General features: G+C 41.4%; 1 protein-coding gene across 1 annotated transcript in view; it reads left to right on the top strand.

The window, feature by feature from the left end:
* RP1L1 (RP1 like 1) overlaps positions 1 to 26527 on the top strand; it is a 43413-nt gene extending 16886 nt beyond the window's left edge. Inside the window, exons 2-5 of the mRNA XM_069850914.1 lie at positions 69 to 726; positions 18576 to 18741; positions 20568 to 25673; positions 25866 to 26527. Coding sequence (XP_069707015.1) covers positions 88 to 726; positions 18576 to 18741; positions 20568 to 25673; positions 25866 to 26527 — 6573 coding nt within the window. The 5' untranslated portion in view covers positions 69 to 87. The remainder of the gene's footprint in view (positions 1 to 68; positions 727 to 18575; positions 18742 to 20567; positions 25674 to 25865) is intronic.
* The last annotated feature ends 642 nt before the right edge of the window (positions 26528 to 27169 follow it).

The raw sequence follows: 27169 nt of genomic DNA, 5'->3' as shown, positions 1-27169 counted from the left end.
CCATGCTGGTCAGGCGTTGATTCTCCGTGACTCTAACAAACTCTACTCTTTTTTTGCTTTTCCTGTAGTTACCTTTAAGCAAGAGGGATGACTCAGGTGCCTGCTGACTACCTGTCGACCACCAGCTCCTTTAACTATGAGCAGCCCTTTCCCTCCGTGGCTCGGACAAGCACTGTCACCAAGGTACCCCCAGCCAAAAAAATAACCTTCTTCAAGAGTGGAGATCCTCAATTTGCTGGCGTCAAGATGGCCATCAACCAGCGAAGCTTCAAGAGCTTCAATGCTCTCATGGATGACCTCTCTCATCGGGTCCCACTGCCATTTGGGGTACGGACCATCACCACCCCACGAGGAATACATTGCATCAGCGAGCTAGACCAGCTGGAGGATGGGGGATGCTACCTTTGCTCTGACAAGAAATACGTCAAGCCTATTAGCATTACTTCTGGAGGACACAGACCAGGCCCTCCACGAAATGGCCGTCCCTCCAGTACCTTGAGAAGAGCAGCTCAGGAGGGCAAGATTGGAGATTATTCCACACCTTTCACTCATCATGGCCCCAGAATACCCAAGAAAATCACTCTAGTTAAGAATGGAGAAATCGGGTTTCGGCGCTCAATTATCTTGAACCGCAGAAATGCCAGGAGTTTCAAAACACTCCTGGATGAGATTTCGGAGATCCTGCAATTCCCAGTGAAGAAGCTCTACACTGTTGATGGGAAGAAGGCAAGTATCTCTGGTACTAGTTGCTGGTCAGATATTTTAACAAGCGTTATCACATCAGTGTTTGCATTCCCTGTGGAAAGAAATAGGCGCTTCAGACAGCTACTTTCCAAATTTCTGTCTAAATGACAATGGATATCTGAGATGAATTTGTTTCAGATTCAGCTACCTGAATGGCAGTGTCTAAATGTTTCTTTAAGTGACGTGACTATGCTCCTATATAGCTGTTGAGACTAAGCTGAGAGAGCATTGTACTTGGGGCTGGCCAAAGATAGGTTTCTAGAGGCCTCCAGAATCAGTTAGGTTCCTTTTTTCTCCAGGTTCCATCAATTTATTTGCAAGGTGAAGTCCGCTGTGCACCACAGCTGCAACAATACCGTTAATTAAAAAGTGCTAGAGTGGTATCGCATCCTCTTTTTCTCTATTCTGCTAAATTCTTAACACCTTCCCTGGTTTGGTCTTGAACCAGAGTGACAGCATTCCAATAGTTTAGATTTAGGGTCTAGGTCCACTCACCACAGGTTGTTTGGATGTGGTCAGCTTGCATTTCAGCAGCCAGGCTGCTTCAGTTGACCCCCATTCTAAAGAACAGGGTCCAGCACTGCTTGCTTTACTGCTAATAGTGCAGTCAACATGAATTATGAAAAAGCCTCAACAAATCCAACCCTGCTACCAAGATATGTTATAATCTATGGATAAGTATTTTATTTTGTCACTAATTTCTCCAGCTTTCAAGACCTGAACTCCAGTTCAGTAAATAATCTCAAGTTGTAGTAGAAACTCCCTCTTCGCTTTTTCAATTTTGCAGATTTTTTTGCCCATTTCTCTAAAGCAAAGATTTTCCTCCAACTACTTAGTGCGGTCTCAATGTTGTCTTTGTGATTCTTAAATGAGTTTCCCATAATTTTTGTTCCAGTCATTATAAAGCTTTGCCTCCATAGTCATTATGAACACTGATATTTTAGCTGCGATATACAATAAATATACTCTTAGCAAATACAATATCTTCACTACTATTCAACCTTTACCTTTCTTTCCATCTAAAGATATGCAGTTGTCATTTACCTTTTCAGCTCTGCAGTGGTGATCATCCTGCCTAAAGGTCTCTAATCTCCCAGAGCCTGATCTCATCCCAATGTGCCACGACCTGGCAAGATGCAGCTGGAATGACATGGATACTAACTGACCAGAAGTGGTCACTGTGGAGTATTGGAAGCTGATGGCACCTACTAAGTTTTGCATGCTAAGATCTTTGCTGACAGTTTAAGTGATAAGCTACGTAAGTCTCTTCAGGAGCCAATATGTCAATAGCTCTCACTTGTTTTGCATCTCCACTCCCAATTCAGTTTTTCTTTCAGGAAATGGTTCAGCCCAAGCTTCACACAAACATCACTTGAAAAGATATTGCTGATCTTTATCACAGCTAGTTTATCTTTTCTGGCATGCCACAGAGTTTAAGATTATCCTTTAAGTAGCAATAATGATATCTTCCACAATAAAAGCCAGGATTCTTTTTTCTAATATGAAAATTTTCTTTACCTTCTTGTCAATAGACAGTCTATCTTTCTTACTTTATTCATTTAATTTGCACTCCTTTTATTCTTGTCTAGAATATCATAGCGATATGTGACTAGGAATCTAACCTGATCAATATTATCAGCTTACACATAGCTTGGAAACATATGATTATTAATGACTTTTCTGAGAAATCTTTTATTTTGGGGGCATTCTTAATTTCAATCATTTACCTCTTTCTTTTTAATTGGTCATTACTGCTCATTCAGTGGTCGTTCCAGTTAAGACTTTCTGGAACTGTTGCCCTAATCTTGGGTGCAAAGCACTTAAACCAGAAAAAAAGTCACTCTGTCTAAATTTCCAATCTTTTCCTTTTATAAGGATTTTCTAAATAATTTCTGCTCTTCTGAAAGCAAAAAGAACTTCGAAGCTCTGTCTAAGTTTTCTTGCCATACATGTTCAAGAACTATGTTCCCTGTGCACAACTGGTTGTGTCCCGGAGTTTTCATCAGATATTTATGGTTTCTTTGAGGACTGAAAATAATGAATTTGTAGCACAGTCTGTGGTATTTCCTGAAAAACCTCCTTCCTAGTGTCTAAGTTTAATTTTGATGGTATATCTTGCCTTTATACTTAGATTTGCATTTTTTGTTAGAGACAATGAAATCAAGCCTCCATTATTTCATAGCTATTCAAGGGTGTCTGGATGCTTCATATTTCTTGGATGTTTCTTTGTTTCTCTATTATTCTTAGGGAATAATAATTATCTTTTAATAATTTTGTTAATTTCTTCTATCACTTGTCTATGTCAAGCCATATTAGAGGCCACTATTTCCTGGAAAGAAGATTGGGGGGGGAGGAATAGTAACTTTTGACATGTATTTTCAAGATTTGACAGATTAGAACAGTAAGATTCATTCCGAAGCAATATATCTGGACTACTGCCTAATTGACTTTGTATTTGTCTGTCTTAGAATAATGTTATTCACAGTGTGTAATAGCAGGGTCACAATGTCTCTTTTGCTGGCAGTTTTTCCTTGATCTCTTGGAAACTGAATACAAAAAAGAAAAAAGATCTCCTCTCCCACAGATGAATTGATCTCTTCCATCGGTGAAAGTGCTATTCATAAAGCTGAGAGTGTTGCCCCTTCAATCTGCTTTTGTTTTCTTCTACTACTACAACTCCAGATCTTAACTTGACTCTTAAGACAAACTAAATCACCTCTACAATATATGTATGGTTGACATAGACTGTCCTAGTGCCTCTGTTTTCATTTTTTTACCATTTTTTGTTGTGTAAATCCAGAACAGTTCAAAATTACAAGCCTTGTTTCCTATTATACCTTTATGTGTGTATAAACTTAAGACATACATGGAGTAGGCTTGTTGTTTCATATTCCTTTGGTTTAGAATTGATTTGAAAAGGCAGAGAAAAGTGGGGTTTTTTTCCTTTTGTCATTCGCCTAGTCAGCAAATGTTTCCAGTAAACCTCTAAATTCAGTTGTAACTCACAGGGAATTAAACTTTTTGCACTGCAATTCTCACTGGTTTTGCACAACAGCACGTTGTTTGTCTTCTCCAGGCAAAACTTGTATCATTTATTTCCACTGCCCTCATTTTGTCTCATTTTTTTCAGATTGGTTTTAGTTTAAAGTTTTACCTGAAAGGAAGAAATACAAGTGATTTCATTAAGTCATTGAACTGAACATTTTGCGCTTTTTTCTTGTTCATGGGAGAAAGTCAGAGGGTGGTCATGGGCAGCTATGCAGAACCCTAATACAGATGAAGTTCATTGTGAGGTGGTGTTGTAACATCAAGATCCATTGGAGGCCAGCAGAGCTCTTGTTTTTGTGGTCACACTTATTTTGCTGTTATTTTGTCTTTTCTTGCTCTCAGTTGTCTGCTTACTTTTGTCTCACATATTTTAAAAATTGTACTTTATGAATTTCCAAGGAAAGGTCAGTCTATACACAGGTCGTTTCTTCTGTGGCCCAGATCATGGAGCATTCATTGCTCTTGGACCAGAAAGCCTTTCAATGCTATGAATTCAGAATTAGCCTATAATAATTATGCAAAGCTCAGGTCCGTGGAAGCACTGATTGAACCATCTTGATACCAATATTCAGTATAAACCCTGTGTATTTACAAATTTGAATTTTCATTCTCACACCTGAAGCCCTGAGTGTGGTGAAATCAGCAGTTTTACTCTTAGGCTTCAAGCAGACAGTCTGCTAAGAAGGAAGAGTTATTTCAGTTGCAGCGATTTGGTATTTTAAGTACTTGGACAGGCTTAAGTGCTGTTTTCAGCAGTACCACAAGTCTCTCTTGCCAAACTAACCATGATTTTCTGTTGTCAGTTTCTAAAACAAAATAGTAATTTGAAGGCTATGGAACTGGAGAGAAATTTAACTTGATTTTAGCATAGAAAAATCAGTTAAATATTCAGCAAGTAAAAAATGTGAATCATAAATTTCTTTTAAGGTCAAGGCACTAGTTACTGTTTTCCACGCAATTAACTGGAAGTAGAGACCAAGTAGAGAAATTTATTATTTAGGTTAACATTAACTTGTCATTAACTTGCCAGTGAAACTCTTTGTGCAAATTTACGCACTAAGAGATAGTCAAGCCTGGATTTAATTAATCTAAATCTGATCAGCTTATGGGGCATTTATGGTGGGGGATCATTTTGCTTGTGGGAGGTGATCATCCCTCTTCATTGATTATAGAAGAAGACTGAAAGACCAAGACTAGTCAATTGAAATCAGGCCAAGATGTTCATACACTTGTTTTAAAGTACTACAGATATTTAAATACTAGCAAATGTAAGATGTGGGACTTTACATCTGAAGATCACTTAGTTGATGAGAAAATGACAGCTTACCTAGTTTTCACTAAGGATATCAGTTCTACACTGAAAAAAAATCCCAAGTGTACTACTAAAAGCAGGTATCTCAATCAAAATACCCCATCCTTGGAGGCGTTCAAGACCATGCTGGATGAGGCTGTGAGAGACCTGATCAAGTGGAAAGCGTCTGTGCCCATGTGAGGGTGGTTGGAACTGGATGATCTTTAAGATCCCTTCCAACCCAAACCATTCTATGATTCTGTTAAAAAGGTAGAGCAAAAATTTGTAGGTTATCTTCTCCATCAGAACGACTTTCATCTGTGTTCTAGGAAGTTCTTGTACAACCCAGTGGATTTTCTTTCTCCATGCTCTAAACCAGGGAAGAGTACACCTATTGCAAATTCCCACCACCTGCCTCTGGAGGGGGAAGAATGCTTCTAGGAGTAAAGAGGCAGATGATATAGGATCATGTGACAGCAACCGCACAGCAACAGAGAATTTCCTTTACAAATGGCAATAATCCAGGGTCCACCAGCTGAACGGTCGTTAAAACTTTAAGTCACAGGAACCCAGGAACATGACTGCTGTCCTGATTTCTGCACTTACTCTTGAATCACTAAGCCTTGTTTTACTGACTGTTTTAAACTAAAAAAAAAAAAACAACCCAAATTCCTCCTTAAAGTCCAGTCCTCCTCCTTGTATGGCATTTGAAACCACATTGTGTTATGGCAAATAGTCTACATAGTTTATGGCTACTAGTGGTAATTACTATGAGCTTCTCAAATGGGATTTATCAACCAACAGAAGAGTTTTCCAAGGGATGTGGCTAGTTTTATGTTTATTGGAGTCAGGCCAAGACTTAGATGGGTTTTTTTGCCTAGGCACACTCAAGGGTGACTGTAAGTTGTTATATTTAATGAGTGAATCTGATCCAGTCTGTCATGTACAAAAGCAGAGTAGGTGACCAGAAAGACTTTCTTTTGCCTTAGACTCTACCAGTGAGAACGTTGCAAAATGAGCAGTATACGCAACCAAATTTCCTTGAGGGATCAGGGAAATTTCTGTGTGAGTTAATCAGGGGAGCAATCATGAGTTAAGGAATGTCTCTTAAGGAATGCCTCCTGCGGAGTGCAAAGGATTAGTCATTAGAAACTCCTTGGGTTAAGGACCTTCATTTTTATTCTGTATTTGTGTACACTTTGGAATGAGACACAGTAGATGCTGTGGCAAGACTAACCATTGTGGGTCTAATCAAGACATCTTTGGCAGTGGCCAGTTCTAACAGTCTTGGAGAAAGACAGAAAGGCATATATGATGTGATTATTTTCCCCGTGTATCTTCCTAGTCTCCAGCAACCTGTAGACTAAGATCTTCCTCAGCCAGAAGCATTCCATGGGCTACAGTTATTCTAGTAGACTGAATAGGATCAAGGAACATTCATATTATCATAGAACCACAGAATCGTTTGAGATGGAAGGGACATTAAAGCCCATCTAGTTCCATCCCTTGCCATGGGCAGAGTCACCTTCCACTGGATCATCTTGCTCAAAGACTCATCCAGCCTCGCCTTGAACATCTCCATAAAAGGAGCATTCATGACTCCTCTGAGAAACCTGTGCCAGTACATCATCACTTTCATAGGAAAGTATTTGTTCCTCATATCTAGTCTAAAGCTCCCCTCTTTCAGCTTAAAACCATTCCCTCTCATCCTATCCTGATAAAGAGCCCATCTCCAGCTTTCCTGTTGGCCCCCCTTAAGGAGTGAAAGGCTGCTAGAAGATCTCCCCTCAGCCTTCTCTTCTTCAGGGTGAAAATTCTCTCAGCTTGTCATCATAGGGGAGGAGCTCCAGCCCTCGGATTGTCTTCATGGCCCTCCTCTGGACTTGCTCAAACAGATCCATGTCCTTCCTCTGCTGAGGGCTCCAGAACTGAATGCAGTACTCCAAGCGAGGTCTCACAAGAGTGGAGTGGAGTAGAGGGAGAAACTCATCTCCCTCAACCTGCTGGTCAAACTTTTTATTGCTGCCCAGTATGCAATTGGCTTCCTGGACTACAAGTGTTCATAGAATCAGAATGGTTTGAGTTGGAAGTGACCTTAAAGATCATCTAATTCCAACCCCCTGCCACAGGCAGGGACACCTCCCACTACAATGGTGCCTCATGTTGAGATTCTCATCCACCAGCACCCACCATTCTCTGACTTCAACATCATATGGCACTATCTAGACATACCTGTATTATGTAGCTTCCAAAATAGGGTCTACTCCCTGCAGCCTCCAAAACTGCACAGCCACATTCAAGGCTGCCTCTTAGTAAGGATCCCTGGGGTGTGCTGACTCTCACATCTCCCCAGGATTTTTCTAAGAGAGTGCCCGATGATCCTGGCTTTAAATACACCAAAGACCATTCTAACAATTTAACAGCACAGGCAACTCTGTTGCAGTTCTCTGCATCCAAAATTTTTTTAATTTAGTAGTAAAGGCAGAGCTTTTATTTTTGGTTGTTATCAGTAAAGGTATAGGCTCAACCATCATTACACAATCATTCTTGATAATAATGAATGCATTTACAGTGACTTTAGGGTGCAAGGCCAGGAAACAGGCTTGTCTGACATATTTCCTGACTAAGATTTATAAATCCATATAACCATTTCTAGGACATCTGTAGCCTGCCCGCAGGCATCCTCTAGGCCACTCATGTTTGGGCTGTCCACCAAGCTCATCTGTCTTAATGACAGGTGTCATCAAGACTCAAATAGAACTGTAAGATGGAAATGGCATGCAAAGAAGCAAAGAAGCTTGTTTAAAATATGGTGTATACAATAAGAGAAGAAAGGTGATAATTTCCTTCCTTGGGATAGTTCATTTTTCTGGTTCCATGTTGACATATTCACCATGACACTTGGGTTTGTGCCGTGTTCAAGTATGAATAACTGCCACCAATTCCAGCCTCTCATGTGGCGCAAACTGTTGTTACCAAGTGAGCTGCACCACTTTCCACTCACCATGTGTGTGACTCACAGGCTAAAAACAAACCACAGATTTCAGGTTCAATATTCTCTGATTCCATGCCAAAACCACAATGACTCCAATGAGATTTACATAAATGAAGTAAAACTTGTGTGAACCTCAGCAAAACTTTCCATGAACCTGATCCATAAGAAGACTCATATCCAGGTGTGTTTTATGAACCTTTAAAATGCCCTGAGATCATTTGGCATGTTGCCTTACAAATGTAGTTAAATGGACTCTGTGTGCTAGCCACTTTCTTATCTAACATACACCAAATCTAATACTTTCTTATCTAACATATACCAAATGCAAACAGTTCCCTTAGCCTGAGGAGATTTTGTTCTTTCAATAATAATGTAGGAAAGTGTAATCACTTTCTAATTCTTTTGAATTTAATTCAGGGCAAAGACATTTCCAATCATCTTATTGAGTATATGCAATAGTATTTGTGAACATGATGCTTCTATTTATCCATTTACCTAGAGTACAAAGAACAGCAGACTTCCACCCTCTCCTGGAAAAAATGTGAATTTTCTTTACTTTAACAGAAATTACTGTTTCTGCAAAGAATTTTTGCAGGAAAGGTTGGGTTTTTTTCATAGGGAAATACGGTTTTCCATATGCAAATTTTGGAGCTTTTACCAATAATAGGAGAGGAAAAGATAGGATGTTTTGCATTTTCATCAATTTGCTTCTTCCTTTTGGGCCCTGAGCTGAGATTTCAAAGGATTCCGCTGCAACTCTTAATAAGGTGTTCCAGAGAGCTACTTTTACTGTGTAGAAATAAGCAACTCTTCAGCTTTCATGTTTGTACTACGGACTTTGCAAATTGAGAGTGAAACCTGAAACACAATAACAAGAAAACTCTTCAATTAAACCAGGTTTTACAGAAAAAAACATATTTCTCCCTATGCTCTGAGCCACAACATACAAATGTTTAGGCTAAGAGACACATGGAGCAGTAAAACTGTGGAGCAATGCCACGAGGATCTATAAGCTTGATCAGGAAGCAGCAGGGTTTATATACCCAGTACAGATAGTTGGAACTCATCTATGTCATGCTTCCCTCTTTCCTCAACAGCTTCCAGCTACAGTAACTTTTCACCCATGATGTAGATATTCAGCGTGGGAAGGACATCGAGTTATTGGAGCAAGTCCAGAGGAGGCCACGAAGATGATCTGAGGGCTGGAGCACCTTCCATATAAGGACAGGCTGAGAGAGTTGGGCTTGTTCAGCCTGGAGAAGAGAAGGTTGCAGGGAGACCATAGAGCAGCCACTCAGTACTGAAAAGTGGCTACAGGAAAGCTGGGGAGGGGGTCTTTATCAGGGATAGGATGAGGGGCAAGGGTTTTAAGCTGAAAGAGGGGAGCTTTGGATTAGATATTAGGGACAAATATTCTTCTGAGAGGGTGGTGAGGCACTGAAACAGCTTGTCCAGAGAAATAGTGGATGCCTCATCCATGGAGGTGTTCATGGCCAAGCTGGATGAGGCTTTGAGCAATCTGATTCTTTGTAATGTGTCCTGGCCATGGCAAGGGTGTTGGAATTGGATGATCTTTGCAGTCCATTCCAACCCAGACCATTCTGTGATTCTGTGATTCCCTATATAAAAAAAAGAGTAACTTTCAAGAATTTCTGGTCACAAGGAAAAGCTTGAACTCATGAACCGTGTCCTTCCCACTGACTCAGTCACCACAAACTAATCACAAGAACCAAATGCTTAGTAATTTTTCAAGACTTGTCAGTTTCTAAGCTAATCCTGCCCTCAGAGAGGATAAGGGTAGGCTCTTGTTGAGGGGAGGATGTTAGCTGGACTCATCATTTTCAAATGCTGATGTTGGATGGACCAGATATAATGAACCAGGTGCCAAAGGAGCAGGTGGTGGACTTGGATTTCAGTGAGCAACTGGTGAGTGTCAGGTGGGAAATACCTGCAGCAAAAAACTTCCTGAGAAGTGCCTTCCTCTCTTCTATGTCAAAATTTGCACTCTTAATGGCAATTTTCTGTTTTTCAGAACTAGAACAGTCTCAGACCTCATTTTGAGCTGACAGGGTGACTTTGTAGGGAAAAGGCCATCAAAAGCTTACATATGAAGTCAGTGTGACGTGGGCATCTCCCCAGCTGAATACAGCTTTCAGTGGAAGTCCTCAGGAAGCCTCTCATAGACTTCATCAGAAACCAGCTCATATTCCAGAGAGGTATTAACTCTGGCACCCCTCATGTGATCCCAGCAGCCTGTTTTCCAAACTGAATGAGGCTGTGAGTAAGTTTTTCTCCTGCCTTTGTCCACTTCACCTATTTCTCAAAACCTTTTCTACTTTCTTCACACCTTTTTTCCTAGTCTTTCCTCTTCCTTCCCCTTTTTCCTTGCAGTGTTTCTTTCCTTCTGCTACCCAAATGATTTCCAATGACCACTGAACTTCTGATTGTAGTATTTCTCCTGGACTGCTGAAAGTCATGTTCATCCAGATTGTTTTTAGAGCCACACTCAGAACATTCTCTTTATGCATGTGCAAAGTGTCACACATGGGGAACAGGGATCTGTAAGTATTCTAGGAAAAACTGCCAGCAGTGCAACAGCTAAACATGATCTTTGCCTGTGGTTGACTGAGAAAGTAGTCCAGTGAAACATTCCTCTTATCTTTCACATATTTTTCTTGGCTGTTTGGGTGCTTCATGGCTTGGTTTCCAGATTACAACTCCCAAAGCTATTATTTTTCATGCAGCTTTACACAGTGGCCAAACCAGAAAACTAGACAGATCATGTTTGAAGAGATCTAGAAGATACTGATGTTTTTAGATGTGTTGGTGTGACAAATCATCTCATAGTGATGCATTTCAGCATCTGGAGCAATGGACTGCCCCGTATTCTCATGGCATAAGCATTGAAAAAAGGTAGTGGTGTGTAATTTAAATTTAGTGGATTACCTACTATTGCAGGAGCCTAGGACACTGGCATCTATCCTGCTTCCTGTGTGTGGGTTTGGGGACCTGAAGTTTGATATGATGTGTAGGAGACCGTGTGAGTTGTGGTGCGTTTTGGGAGAGGGAGGAAAGTTGAATACTCTTTTCTGGATTGAATGTTTGAGTGCTACAGTTTGCAGAGGATTAGGTCCACTTCCATTCAATAGTTCCCTACTTTAACTTCAACATTAGCTCTTGCTCTGCATTCCTTCTAATGTGATGGGAGAGCCTTCTGGCTGCTCATCAAATACACACCCTTGCCATGTCCACCAGCCTCTCCACAGTTGAAAAAAGGGGTGTTCCACTGCGTAGGGCGTAGGCAAGGTTGCCCATGCTGATGTTAGAGAAAGTGAAATCCAATAACTCACTTTCTTATACCTGCCACCTTCTTTTTTTTCCACTAATTTGCTAATATGTCTGTGGGCAGGGAGTGGCAACACCCAATGATTCAACGGCTGACCAACAGATTAGCATAGCTTTAAAAACAATGCTCCCCGGAATAACCACTCTCTAATTCCTCCAGTGTAAAGTTTTGGGGAGGGAAAGGCAAACGGGTTCTTTACATGAATGAAATACAATTTTTTTTAATTGTTAAACTGAGATCCCCCAATTCAGTGCCTGGAACCCCATGGACTGAAGGTAGTATGACTACAAAACTAAAGGTCTGTTTGTGCTCCAAAGAGTTGTAAATATGATTGAAAGACAAAAGAGAACAGATGAAAGAGCAATGAGTCAGCATGATAGACGATGAACTCAACCGGTTAGCCTTTTCTTGAACATGTCTGTTACAAGCTTTTCCTGTTTCTTTCTTGCATCTCTGTACTTCTTTGGGAGGTGGATTAGCTGATGGACTTGTGATCTCAACTACGTCTTGCTTTATTTCCCCATTCTGTCTTTCTCTCCCTGACTCTCAAATGTCTTCAGTTGGCTGGTAGCCAGCAGAGGGAAAAAGAAAAAATGTATCTCCTGATACTTTACCTTCATCAGAAACTGGGATCTATATTCAGCCTCTGAGGTGAGTAACATTTAGGAAGGTTCATTCATCTATGGGAAGACACAGAGGACAGTGTGTTCTACATAAGAAGCAAAGACATTCCTTATTTTTGAGACAGGATCTTTGTCTTTTGTTTAGGTGTTGATGACACTTCATTATTAATTGTGTTACAGTAGCACCTAGAGGTCCTTGGTGAGATCACACTTCGTGCTAGGTATTGAATAGCAACAATCCATCCGCCAATGGATTGCACCCAAACTGACAAAAGAGACATAGTTCAGAAGAGAGGGCATCCTCTCATTTCCACCCTGCACATGGTGAGCCTTACAGTAATGTCTATGAAACAATTTTAGTAGAAAGAACATTAAGAAATTTTTGAACCAGCCCATACGTGATGTATCCTATTTTGACCAGGAGTCAATGAAGCAGGGAAGTAAGCAAAGGTTTTACTGCTTTAAAAAAAATCACAATTTCTTCATCAAAATTATGAAGACTTCAATGAAACATGAAGGCATTGCTGACATTTCCTTGGAAAAGTCTCTGCATAAAGGTTTAAAGCACAGCAAACTGCATCTTTTTTTCACAAGGCAGCACACAATCTTGAAGGCATCATTGTTCTTTGTGGGCCAGAAGTTGGTTGATACAGACAAAAAATACTTCAACAGAGGCAAATATTGGCAAGAAATTTCTGCTTTCTGGTCCAGAACTTCACTCACAGCGTCCGTAACTCTTCTGGCTCATGACCCAGAGTTTGAAGATGTCAATAAGTTTCTCTCTATTGATTACAGTGAGATTTGGATCAGGTCTAACAGTAAGACTGAGTATTTAATTTTCAGGGATTACACAATAAAACTTTAATGGGAGTCTATCTCAGCACACTGAGTATAAACTAGTGATTGTTCACTGTAAATTTTGCTTGGTGGATTTTTTCTCTGAATTTCAAGCGATTAACTGTGAGAAACCCTTCACGTGAGTTCATATAATAGCATGATTACATTGAGAAAATTCAAAGGACCACTTGAATGGGGACAGAGTGATCCTGATGAACTGTTTCCTAACTCACCAAAGGTCTTTATCTTAAGTTGTTCATTTTATTCTATTTTATTATTGACTGTTCACTTATCATAGATTATAATGTTCCTGAAGCTGCCAGGTTTTGGGATTCAGTTTGCAAACGAAGACAGTTTTCTGTCTCTGTGTGAATATTCTAGATGTTTCAGGTGATATCAGGTGGGACACAGTCTTGTATTCTGCTGACTATCCTTACACGATACCCTAGAACACCTCAGATTGCTCTAGGTATCTACATTCAGACAACTACAATGAAATAATTTAGTTTCTCTCTAGTAAGTGAAAGAAGCAAGTGTGTCTGATGGAGGATTTACCACCTGTAGCAAGTGACTTTCCTGGGGTGGAATTACCTATCCCCCAGAAATATTGATTGTCCTCTACCAATATTCAAGAAGCCTAGATTGTAAAAGATGAGTTAGTTAAGTGTGATGAGTTAGTGGAGAAAAAATAGGGCAGGGCATTCCCTTTTCCACCACAAGTCCTTCAGGTGATCACTGGTTTTCAAGTATTCACAGTCAGTTGCCTCTGGGGTTTGTGGCTACTTTGGGCTAGGATGTGAATACTGTTTTGTAATACAGTATGCTGGCGTTAGTACTCAAGGATCTTGCTGTAGCAGCCTGAGGGAAGTGGGGAATCTGTTTACCAGAAGGACTTCCTTACAGGCTACTGCTCGGAAGAGATAACGATGTCTCTCAGCAATCAAAGAATACTTAAATGTCAAAAAAAATCTGTGCTGACCAACCAGTAACCACCATTTTATTTCACCGGGGTATTTTCAGATCTAACACCCACCTTAAAAGAAAGCACTAAATACCTGAGTTTTTATTGCTGCTTTAGAATGAAATACATCCCATCCTACTGGCATTTATTTTTCTCCAATGATTGTGACAGCTAAGGCAGATAAGATCATCTGCATTGGCAGTCAGGCAAATTCCCCGGAGACTGGAAAACAGGTAACATTGCACCCATTTTTAAAAAGAGTAGAAGGGAGGACCCTGGGAATTACTGACCTGTGTGTTGGGAATGATAAGGAACAGATCCTCCTGGAAGCCATGCTAAGGTACTTGGAGGTCAGGGAGGTGATTCAAGACAGCCAGCAAGGCTTCACCAAGGGCAAGTCCAGCCTAATCAACCTAGTGGCCTTGTATAGTTGAGTGATTACATCAGTGGACAAGGGAGGAGCTACGGACTATCTGGACTTCTGTAAGGCCTTTGACATGGTCCCTCACAACATCCTTCTCTCTAGATTGGCATGTATGGGTTTGAAGTGTATACTGTTCAGTGGATCAGGAATTGGTTGGACGGTTGCACCCAGAAGGTAGTGGTCAATGGCTCAGTGTCCCAGTGGAGATCCATGAAAAGTGCTGTCCCTCAGGGATCTGTACACGAATTGATACTGTTTAACATCGTCATCAATGACATAGACAGTAGGATCAAGTGCATCCTCAGCAAGTTTTCAGATGACACCAAGTTAAGTGGTGCAGCTGATGCTCCCAAGGAACAAGATGCCATCCAGACGAACCTCAACAAGCTTGAGAAGAGGACCCACATGAACCTCTTCAGGTTCAACAAAGCCAAGTGCAAAGTTCTGCACCTAGTCAGAGCAACCCCTGGTATCAATATAGACTGGAGGATGAAGGGATTGAGAGCAGACCTGCCAAGGGCTTGACGATGCTGGTGGATGAATACCTGGACATGAGCCAACCAATGGTATCCTGGGCTGCATCAAAAGCATTGTGGCCAAGATGTTGAGGAACATAACTCTGTCTCTCTACCCTGCTCTAGTGAGACCTCATCCGGTGGCCTGCATCCAGTTCTGAAGTCCTCAGCACAGGAGGGACATGGACCTGTTGGAGCAGGTCCAGAGGAGGCCATGAAAATGATCAGAGGGATGGAACACCTCTGCTATGAAGACAGGCTGAGAGAATCGTGGTTGTTCAGCCTGGAAAAGAGAAGGCTCCAGGGTGACCTTATTGCAGAAGGATTATAAGAAAGAGAGAAGGTGGGGAGACATTTTAGTAGGATCTGTAGCAATAGGACAAGGAGTAATGGTTTGGAACTAAAGAGGAGAGATTTAGACTAGATATAAAGAAGAAATTTTTCATGCTGAGGGTGGTGAAATAACCTGTTTGCTGTGCTGAGCAAACTGAGATAAACCATTATCCCACTCCACAGGGCAGGTAGTGCCCTGACCGAATGGATGTTGCATTAAAACAAATCAACATAAGAAAATTTATTTATTTAACGCTTAGGAAATATTTAGTTTTATTTAAAACTAGCAAAATGTTTCTAATAATGAAGAATTACAAAATGCTGATTTCCCAAATGTAGATGCATTTCTACAATTATTAATTTAAAGAGATTAATCCTGCAGGATATTAGGAAGAAAAGCTATCATAGAATCATAGAATGGCTTGGAAAGGACATTAAAGCCCATCCAGTTCCAACACTCCTGCCACAGGCAAGGGCACCTTCCACTCGATCAGGTTGTTCAAAGCTTCATCCAACCTGGTCTTGAACACCTCCATCAATGGGGCATTCACAACTATGTTATATATAAACACTGCTAAAGAGTTGATGATGTCAGAAATACTACGTGACAGACCCTTTAGTTTAAGTCACGTAACACAAGTGTATTCCATAAGAAAGGATTTGGTTTGTACAGTATATATAAATTAAATAACTCATCTAGCTCCGGTCCTTTGATTCCTGAAGCTGTGTCATTGACACCATCTATTTTCTGCACATACAACACGGCGGTGATGAGTGTGATTGATGTATCTATATACAGACACAGTAACATGTGAGGAAATGTCCTGGGAGAAAAACAGCTTTCACTGAAAATATGTCCTTTGCAAATAAGAATAGTTCCTAAACTTCGTTTTACATTAAGATCAGAAAGGATTTCACATCTATTTTTCTTTCTTCTGTCCTACTTTCCTTTTTTCTCTTTCTCCTTTTATACTCTTACCTTTTTATGTACTTGTATGAGGACACAGTGAAAGATATCACAAAAGGAATAAAAAAAAAAGAAAACAAACAAAAAAACGATTAGGAAAATAAAGAAGGAAAAGAAATATACAGGTGGCAAAACCCTACTCAACATATTGTTATTTATTAAATTATAGGTTTTCTATAAGCTTTTTGAGTGAGCTAGAAAGATGTTTCCTTTAGAAATATATGGACTAAATGTGGTTTTATTGACAAAGGACAAGCAGTGGACATAGACTGAGATATGTGGGTTATTTTCTGTTTCTATTTCATGGTGCTTATCACATCGACTCAGAAGTTTCTTTGCTTTACACACAGTGGTGCTTAATGTGAGCTTTAGAGAGCAGAGTCTTACTTACTGGGGAGGGGGGTATAGCACCAAACTCAATGGGCCTCATGTTCCAAGCATTGTCATAGTGCAAACAATAAAGTACAATGGGAAGATGAATGGATTTTAGCATCTTCGCACTGAGAAGTCAATGGTCTATGCTTTATAGATTTATAGTGTGATTCTGACTGTCTCTGTCTTGTTCTTTCACCTTCCACGTTTTTGCCCTCCTCTTATTTGCACAACATTCAGCACCATTATCTTAGTGTCTCTCAAAGTCCTAGTGGTGCTAACTAATCTCAGAAAAGCCCAAAGGTATTTCCCAGACTAAGGGCTTGGACTCTGAAAGGGGTCTGATTCTTCATTCCTTTGCTACAGCAATACTTAGAAAATGAGGTCCTTTCTTCATGCTCTGTTATGCCAGGCACATGTGACAACTGCAGAAATATCATCACAGCTCCCGTGAGAGCTGCTCTCTTCCATACTCAGTTCCTAGTTAAAGGGCTGATGATTAAGTGATACAGTGAGGTCAGGGTGGTCCTTACGGGTGAGACAGTGCTCAGCACACCACAAGCAATAGCTAATATCTTGGTAGCTTATTGTATGGTAACTTCTCATTGGTAAGTATCCATATGCTCTAAAGATATTCTGATACAGCAGTCTGAGGAGGAAGAGACATCCTAGATGGATTGTGGAGAACTCTGGTAGGACAAAACTGCCAGATGCTGGCTACTCTACAGTCTTCTCAGACAGCAAGAAAGCCCTCTAAGTCCTTTAGAAGACATCAAGTTTAACCTCAGTGTCACAAATAAGGGACTGCAGAAGCAAGATGTAAGAGGGATCAAGGCTTTGTCTAGTCTTTGTCTAGACAAATAGACTTTGTCTAGTCTATTTTCTAGACAAATAGAATTTGTCTATTCCTCAATTTGAGGAATTTGAGTCTTCTAGACTCTTTGTCTAGAAAAGTCTTGTGTCTTCCTCAACACAAGACTCATTCCTGCTCCTTTAGATCGTAAATAAATGATGCATTTGGGTAAAATCATAGAGTCATAGAATCATTAAGGTTGGAAAAGACCTCTAAGATCATGCAGTCCAACTGTCAGCCCACCACCACTGTGCCTACTAAACCATGTCATGAAGAGCCACAGCTACACATTTTCTGAGCACCTCCAGGGATGGGGACTCCACCACTGCCCTGGGCAGCCTCTGCCAGTGCTTCACCACTCTTTTGGTAAAGAAATATTTCCTAATGTCCAATCTAAACCTGCTGTCTTACAACTTGATGCCATTTGCCTCAAGTTACTTGGGAGAAGAGACCGACACCCACCTCACTACAACTTCCTTTCAGGTGTTTGGAGAGGGTGATGAGGTGTCCCCTCAGCTTCTTTTTCTCTAGACTAAACAGCCCCAGTTTCCCACAAGAAGTTACATTCTTCGACATCTAACTCTGCTCCCTGTTACTAGCTGCAGCTGATACAAAGGACTAGATGTGTAATTCAGAAACATATTATATGATGAAGATGAAGAAGCAGTGTGCAAGCCTTGGTTCTTGTGGATAAACAGAGTCCTTCACAGACACACTGTCACACACTGTCTAGCATTGAGGTAATTATTGAGGTAATATTTGGGACAGCATATCAAGTATTACTAGGGGGGAAAAAGTTCTTGTCCCTGCCTGAGCAGAAGAAGGAAGAGAACAAATGATCAGTCTGGAATGAGACACTTACCAGCTAATAATTGCTGTCCCATACAGGAATTAGAAGAATTAGAGTATAATTCTCTGTAACAGAAACTGAAAAGCCTTCAGTTGTACCCCCTTCCTCACTACCGCATTTATTATGCTTAAATCTTACCCAGAGAATGTAAGAACTTGTAATAAATGACGTATCTCCCCCCTTAGGCAATCTCTCCCACCCCTTCCGTATCATAGGAGATCTGATTAAAACATAGCAGGGTTTCTCATCAATGGTCGAATACTGCAACAGGTCCAGCCAACAGGCTTTGGTACATTCTCCAGAATGATGGTGTTTTTTATTTTAGCTGACAACTAAATGTCAGTTGATTCTGGGCCTGAAAGAGTCTAGCTCTGCTCTATCAGCTCATGGTGATTGACTTGCTTTTCTCTTTCTAGATCGACAGCATGCAGGCTCTGCTTCACTGTCCGAGCATGCTGGTGTGTGTCGGCCGGGAGCCATTTAAACCTGTGTTGATGGAGAATTTGAGGAAACACTCAGTGGAGAAGTTGCCTGACCTGGCTCCCCGTTCCAACGGCAACAATGCCAATGGAAACAATGAAAGTAAGAAAAACTCTGGGGCACATTGCACAGTCGCCTCCAGGCCTGTGTCCCGTAACATGGAAATTACAGACATCTATTGTGCAGCCTCAATGTGTAGATTTCATGTGGAAAATGGACTTCCCTCTTTCTGCCTCCCAGGCCTTTCCATCCTCCCCTTCTTTTTCTCTGGTTTCCTTCTAGGATTTCCTCCCTTCACCCTCCAGTCTTTCTTTTACATGTTCCTTGTGTCTGGCTGACTTCCCTTCCTCTTTTATATCTCTGTATCTCCTTTTCCTTCCAGAACTCCCTCCTTTCCTGTGTCTGCCTCTGAGACTCCCTAAACCCTTGAGATTTCCCACGGATTCTCTATTCCTTTTCTCTGTCTGTCATATAATGCCCGCACTTGTGCATTTGCCCGCATCAGAGGATGCCCTGGTTTTGTCCTGCAGGTTACAGCTGCAGTTCCAGTTGGAAACAAAACACCTTTTTATGGAAAGGTTATGTTCAGGAAGGAGTATATTACAGGTTACTCAGGATGATATTTCTTAGGCACTTCATCAGGAGTTATTTAAGGTCACAGGTAATTAAACCAGACACTTTTGGTAGACTGTGAAAAGAAACTTCCCATTTCCAGGGGGCAATTCATCTCACTTATATCAGGGACTTGATTTAGGATGAAATTGTGTGCTCTGGCGGTGCACCTCCTCCTCTCCACTGTCAATACCAGGAGCCAGGAAAGATTCACTCGTGTGTAGACAACTAGGTGTAGAAACTTAAGGACACTCATTGCCTGAGACACCAAAAATGAGAGGGAGCAGTGGGAATGAACTGAAGCTTTTTGTCTATTAAAAGAAACAGCAAACGTGTCAGTTCAGCTGCATAAGGTTGATTAGATAGAAGCTATTTCATGTGTTATTGATCTTGATTCACATGCTCTGTGTTCAATAGTTTCTTCCTAAAATGCCTCCCATTCACCTGCATGTCCATTTGCTTTGAGGCATGTGGTTGTCTAGATATATCAAAGTAAACTTTGAACTAACATATGTATTGTGAACAAGATAGATTCATATCTTGCAAGACAGCATGATAGCAATGTACTCCGCTTGAAATGAAAGGTCTACGACCTCTATAAATCTATGCATGTCACTCCATTGGGCCATAGATATGTGCTTTGGATTACAATTCTTATAATTCCCTTTCTATCACTAAGTTCCTCTGTAACTACCACCATCTCTCTTTGTAACAATCTCCAGCTTACAATTCATTTTGCCTTTATGTTTTAATGAGCATTATAATTATTTATGGTGGTACATCCCAGGGACTGAATGCTGTTGTGCCCTACATGGCCACATGTGTGTTTCCTGGCATGTGAGTCCAGAAATAGATGATGGACACTAAATGTGTGACACTTGACCTCTGCCTAAGGAAGAAGGTTACTTTTCCCTTAACTAAGTAAGAAGAATGAAAACGTGCAGTTAAATAAAACTATATATTTGCAATGTGATAAAATACAGAAAATTTGAGAGAAAGTTGCTTTGTGTATATGTATTTCCTTTTCTTCCTGGCATGCACATAATACAACAGAAAAAGTGTGTTAGAATTTCGATTAAAAAAATAATAGAATTAAGGTATAGAAGATTTTAACACAGGCTATTCATTCAAAACAACATTTATGGCCCTAAGTCAAAACTAAATTTTCAAATTATGCCAACTGACATAGGCTAAGGTTTAAAGTAATAATATCAGTATTCATTAATGTGAGGGTTTGATCTATATATATTGTGTCAACTTTATATGAGTTAATATTTCTTTCCATCTTTCTTTTCTTTACTAATTTCAAACTCCAGTGGACTTTGGACTGAAAGCCAGAAAAAGTGTTATCCATCCACGGTCAGCATCAAGTAATAGGTCCATGAGATTTTCTTTATCATCAGAAAAGTCTTATCCTAATGGTCTTGCTGCCTCTCCAGATAACGGCGCACCTTTCTCAAACAGTTGTTCACATCCAAAACCTGGGGACCTGGCCCATTCTTTGGTCAATGATGACATAGAAAAACGGGTACACGTGAACAAGGATGGTAGCTTGTCCGTTGAGATGAAAGTCCGCTTCCGCCTGTTAAATGATGAGACTTTGCAGTGGTCTACCCAGATCAAAAAGTCCAATCTGATGAACCAGATGCCTTGTGAAGCTTTAGGCGCAGAGGAAGACAGTGGAGTAGACCCCATACAGAAAATGAACCCAGAAGCCAGCTCAGAGGCAGATGAGTCATTATATCCCGGTGACATTGATTCTTACATGTCAAAACTTGAGGAATCAGAATGTGATGAGGCTCATTGTCATAGCTGCGGCAAGAAACATCAGGACTATGACATCTGGAAGAACCCCATGCACACCTCCCAGAGGGAAGAGCCCAGTGTACGAAGCACCTGGCACACACGATCATCATGTTCCAGCACATCTTCCCGGAGGAGAGTAGTCCACAAAAAAATGGCTTCTGTGGATAGCCTCCACACCACATCCAGTGAAGAATATTCTGAGCACATTGTTCAAGAGTCCTCATCCTACTCAGAGACTATACAGAACAGAGTGTCGTATCGATCTGTTAAAAAGTGTATGTGTCGAAGTGATTTGTCTACAGGTGCTTCCAATGGAGAAGACCAGCAAGAGTACACTCGGACAAGCACGAGCCATAGTAAGAGACCTTCATCCTTGGGTTTAATGTCACATTCAAGCTGTGAAAACAACCTGGATACTCAAGATGCCCCTGAAGACCATGAGGCCAGCAAAACAAGTTCACAAAATGAACAAGAAAATTGCTTTGAAGTTTCCTCTGTGAAGTGCTTAAAGGATGATGTGGAAGAGCTGGAAAGCAGCAGAGCTGGGAGTGCCATGTCAAGGTCCTCTCTGCAGTCCAGACAGAGCAAGAAGAATGGAAGTGAGGAAACTAATAGCGGGCGTAGGAGCATGTCCTCCTCCAGCCTCCAGAAGGCAAATCAAGAAGATAACACTAGGTGCTCCACTTCTACCAACAGTGCGCACAGTAAGTCTAGTAACTGTACTACACCAAAAGCAAGGAGTGAACAGAATGACCACTCTGATGACAATGCAGTGGTCTCCTCCTTCTCCAGTGAGTCATGCCCTAAGAAAGAGGCTGAAGAGGTTGAAGTAGAACAAGAAGAAAGTGAAATAAATGAAGTCAGCTCAGTGTCAGCAAAAACAAAGCCCAGCCAATCAGTTAGAGGTGAGAGCAGTGAAGGTGAACGATGCTCTACACAAGGAACTTCCCGTTCCAGAGCTAGTGACAAGAATAGCAAGAGAAGGGACAGTGATGAGATCATTCTGTGCAGTGCCTCTTGCTCTTCCAGGGGATCCAAAAAGAGCAAACACAGCCATGTTCATTTGGATGCAAAGTCCGAAATATCCGTGTCTTCACTTGAATCCACTCCAATTAAAAAGAAGAATTCCCTCCATGCAGATGATCTGAGATCAAGCAGCAGGGCATCTAATTACTCCAAAAGTTCATGTGAAATCAAGAAAAAATCTGTTGGAGACCCCACGTCTCATAACTCAGGATCTTTTCAATCAAATATTTCGTCTACTAGTGAAGCAGAGGCAATTGCAGGTTTCACTGAAGAGAAAAGCTTGAAAAGTACCACCAATGGCTATAGTGAATCTTCAAAAGGCTCAAAGAAGAGAAATCATAGAGAAGAAACTAGCAAGCCATCATCCGTCTGCTCAAGTGTTTCAAGCCCTAATGGAAAAGCTGGAGAAGGTCATTCCAAGATTAATTCAGAGACCCCTTCTTCAAGACAAGGAAGTATGAGTGAAAGTGTATGTTCAAAAGGAGACCACTCAGCTGAGACTGGGATTAGGAATGGAAATCCTGCAAGTGTCTCTTCAAGAGTCTCCTCGAAGTCTGAAGTAAAAGATAAATGCTTGTTGACCCAGATATCCCAGGGAAGTGATGACCGGCGTTCACAATCAAACATATCTCAGTCTTCAAAATCAAGGCGGATTAAAGCTAGAAATCTTCATGTGAAGATGTCAGACTCTAGCCAGGCATCATTGCCTGACACTCTGTCAGTACGTAGTCTGCATTGCCCTGCTCCTCCAAAAGGGAAACCAAAAAGCAGAAAAATACAGACAACCATGTTGAAAAATTCCTCCATTAGCAGCATGGGTACTGAATCAGTGTTGACCACAGGAAAAGAGGCAAAAGAAATCATAGATTCCTCCAAAGCAACTTCTTATGGGTCTAAATCAGCTGCAACCGAAGTAAATGATCAGAAGAATAAAGAGATTGATGACGCTTGCAACACAAATGTGGAGGAAGAGTTAGAAGGCACAGGCACACAGGAAAAAGGGAGTGATTTGATGCCATCTACTCTACCAAATACATCTCCAGAAGAAGTTGTGCAAGAATGGCTAAGTAAAATCCCTGCAGAAACACTGCTTATGAAATACGAAATGGAGGATGACGCAGAAGAAGAATGTGCAGAGGCAACCGCAGAGGTATCATGCTGTACAAACGCTGAGGAAATCTCAGAGGATGAAAAAGCTGAGCAAAAGAATGTGGAGGAGGCTGAAAATGAGGCAAAGGATGAAGCAGGAAAAGAAACAGCAGAAGACGCTTCTGTCAATGAAGAGACTGAAGAATGTACGAATCAGGAACAAGTCTATGAGGCTGTGTCTGAAGCTGCCAAGGCTGACCAGGCAGAATGCAGCCAGTCAGTTACCTCCAGCCAAAATAACAACAGAAGAGACCTGCCAACCTCTGTCCAGACTTCTGTCCAGATCATGAAGGCCTTGCTTAGTTCGAAACATGAAACAAAATTTGACCGATCAAACAGTTTGCCTGAAGTGTCCCCCACTATGGGGAGAAAATTAAGTAACTCTGCCAACATTTTGATTACTTGTCTTGCCAGTCTCCAGCTCCTTGATGAAGGGTCAGATGATCCCTCAGATAAATCAAAACGTTTGAATAAGCCAAGGTATATGGAGCTGCTAAATATTTTTCAAGCCCTGTGGTTTGGATGCACAGCTGAAAAAAGTGGTCCAATTTTAGGTCAAGAGGCAAGTGAGAAGGTAAAACCAGCCTCTGGGTTTAAAGCCCCAAAATCTATGGATTACGACTTCACTCCCATGTCCTCCTCTGGGGTTGACGTTAGCAGTGGTTCTGGTGGCTCAGGAGAAGAGAGTGCAGCCGGTGCCAGGGACTGCACTTTAGTGGCACAGAAAACTGCTGAATTCAAATCACCTGGACAAGTGGGAAATGTAGAGACTGGTACTGAACTAACTGAAGATAAGGAGCAAATTAAAGAGGAAGAACAGTCATCCCGACCTTCGACTGCCACCTCAAAATCAAAAGGTGAAGAAAAAGTACAGTCTACTAGAGAGGAATCTCCAATTCAGGAGGCAGAAGGAAATGAGGATCAGTGCAGTGACTGTGGAAATGGTCAAGAGGAAGGTGAAGAAAATGAAAATGAAGAAAATAGCAAATTAACTGAACAAGAAGAAACTGAAGCTGTAAATGATGAACTCACAAAAGAAAATCTTAATGAGAAAGCCGATCAGATAACCTCTACTGATGCTACAAATGTCAATGATGCCGATTGTGGGACAGAACTGAAAGCTGATTTGGAAGAGCAACTTGAAAAACAGTCACCAAATGACCCAAAGCCCAATGTCAATGTGGCCACCAGTGTAGGCACATCCCTTGTCCAGACAAACTCAGTGGATCCAGATCCAATATGGGTCCTGAGACTCCTCAAGAAAATCGAGAAAGAGTTCATGACTCACTATGTCAGTGCCATGAATGAGTTCAAAATCAGATGGAACCTGCAGAATAATCAGCAGATGGATGAAATGATACTGGAGCTGAAGGAGGAAGTGAGCAAAAGGATACAAAAAAGCATAGAGAAGGAGATGAGGAAGATCAAAACTAGAGCAGGGAAGAAGATTCCAAGACCTCCAGATGAACCACTGAAGCGTGAGTCAACCCTCCAAACTGAGCAGAGGAGACGACGATTGCAGACTATGCGTAAAAAGTCACTCTTTAGCGACAAGAATGGAACTCAGAGTAGGCTAGAGGACACAACAGAATTCTCATTTGAAATAGAGGAAGACACAGCATTTAGTGCAGCTTTTGAGGCCAGTATCAGTAAACAAACAAGTGAGGAGGAATACTGCCCGTGTGACTCTTGTGTGAGGAAAAAAATGGCTTCCAAGCCCACAAGAAACCCAGTGGTGGCCACAAATGCCCCAGTCATGAAAGCATTTGATTTACAGCAAATCCTGAGGTTGAAGAAAAATGATGAAGAGGCCTGTGTCTCAGAAGCAGCCCAGGACATCAAAACAACTCCCAGCAGTTCTGTGAAAGAAGCAGCAGAAAATGGCCATCCAAATGAGGAGAATGAGGAAGGTGAATTCCAGCCAAGTGAAACTGAAATGGAAGGCAATGAAGAAAAGGAGCCAGAATTAAATGAAGTGGGCAGCTCAATGTTGAATGAAGATGGAGAAGGACATGAAATATCAGAGAGTCAAAACTGTGACACAGAGGATGAAGTTAAAGATGAAGAAGCTGAAGAAGTGGGGGAAGATTTGAAAGAGAGACAAGAAGAAGAAGAAGCAAAAGAGGAGGAAGAAGAGAAAGAGGAAGAAGAAATCACGACAGCAGCTGAAGAGGAGGAAACAAAAGAGGAAGCAGAGGGAGAAACAGAAGAGAAAGATGATGAGGAAGTAAAAGAGGAAGCAGAAGAAGAAACAAAGGAAGAGGAAGTAAAAGAGGAGGAAGAGAAGGAGGAGGAGGAAGAAACAAAAGACGAGGAAGAGGGGGAAACAAAAGAGGAGGAGGAGGAAGTGGATGAGAAGGAGGAAGATGCAAAAGAGGAGCAAGAGGAAGAAGTGCAAGAAGAGGAAGAAGTAACAAAGGAGGAAGAAGAAGCTAAAGAAGGTGAGGAAGAAACAAAAGAGGAGGATCAGGAAATGGAAGAAGAGGAAGAAAACCCAAAAGAGGAGGAGAAAGAAGCAGAGGAAGGGGAGGAGGAAGCAAACAAGGAAGAGGAAGAACAGGAAGAGAAAAGTCAAAATGAAGAGGAGGAAGCTGAAGAGAAGTCCATAGCTGCAGATGAAGCTGACAATGAAGCTGAAGAAGCAGAGGAGCCAGAGGGTGAGGATATTGAGGCTGATGATGAAGAAGAGACATCTGAATGCAGAGGAGATGCTGATGGCTGTGGAACTGACAACAATCCTGAAGGAGATACTGCAGAAGGAAATGAAGAAGCTGAGCAAGATGAAGCTGAGGCAGTGGAAGGTGCAAATCCAGAGTCAGAACAGGAGGCATATTCAGTTGAGGAGGAAAACAACAGTGAAAGAGATGAAAAAAATGATGAGCAAAATGAGGAATCTACCAATGATGACCCTCACAAGGCACATGAAAAACATGAAACTCTGAACAAAGCAGCCGCCTTCTCTTGTTACTCTTCTGTGGGAAACTTCTCACAGGAATCCCAGAAAGGATCTGAAGATGAAGGTGATGAGGAATGCAAAGATGACAATAACCCCACGAATAACCACACTGATGGAGAGGTTCGCAATGATGAGAGCAGCAAACCCTCACAGATGTATCCTGACAGCGAGGAAGAAGAAGAGGACAAAGGTTCTTCGTGCACTGATCCTTTGGGAGATGAGGACCAAGCAGATGCTGCAGATGCAGATCCAAAGGAGGCAGAACACACTGATGAAGTCCAGGCTTCTAAAAAGAAAGAAAACTCTGATGAGATTGATCAGGAAGATCTGGACTTCTAGAACTGCTTATCAAAAACTGCTTTTTTTTCTTTTTTTTTTTTTAAGTATATTTTCATTACATATTGCAGTTTCTTCAGTGAGTCGAGCCATCATAACTGGCTTTTCTTCTGACTTAAGTATGATAAACTTGATCTTGAATCCTGTAAGTAACATTGCAATTACCTGCCCTCATTTCTAGAGGGCTAGTAAACTCATTAAGATTTAGCGGCTTCTATAGAAAAGTGGTACAAAGAAAGGGAAGGCTGTTGTAATTGTGATACTTTCTTGCTCTCACTCTTTAAGCTATTCTATTTGCTGCTTGAGTGGTCTGTGGCTCTGCTGGGCATCATCTCTGAATGACTTCAGGATGCCTTTTGTCTGTTGCATGCCATTTTCCTGGAAAGATTGCCAATCCACAGAAACATGAAAAAATCTGGATTCATTGCCAAAGTCTGGTCAGAGCCCACAGAGATGTATATTCATTTTCTCCCTACCCTACCCCACCCCACATGCTTTGTACCCAGCAAAGTGGTCTGAGATATGAAAGTCTTTCCCTGAATGTGATGGGTTGACCTTGGCTGCATGTCAGGTGCTCACCAAGCTGTTCTGTCGCTCCCCTCCTCAGCAGAACAGGGAGGGGAGAACATAAGATGGAAAAAACCC

The sequence above is a fragment of the Phaenicophaeus curvirostris genome, chromosome 2 (genome assembly GCF_032191515.1).
Source record: "Phaenicophaeus curvirostris isolate KB17595 chromosome 2, BPBGC_Pcur_1.0, whole genome shotgun sequence".
Lineage (NCBI taxonomy): Eukaryota > Metazoa > Chordata > Aves > Cuculiformes > Cuculidae > Phaenicophaeus > Phaenicophaeus curvirostris.
Note: the sequence above shows the minus strand (reverse complement) of the source record. Positions and strands in the feature narration are given on the sequence as shown.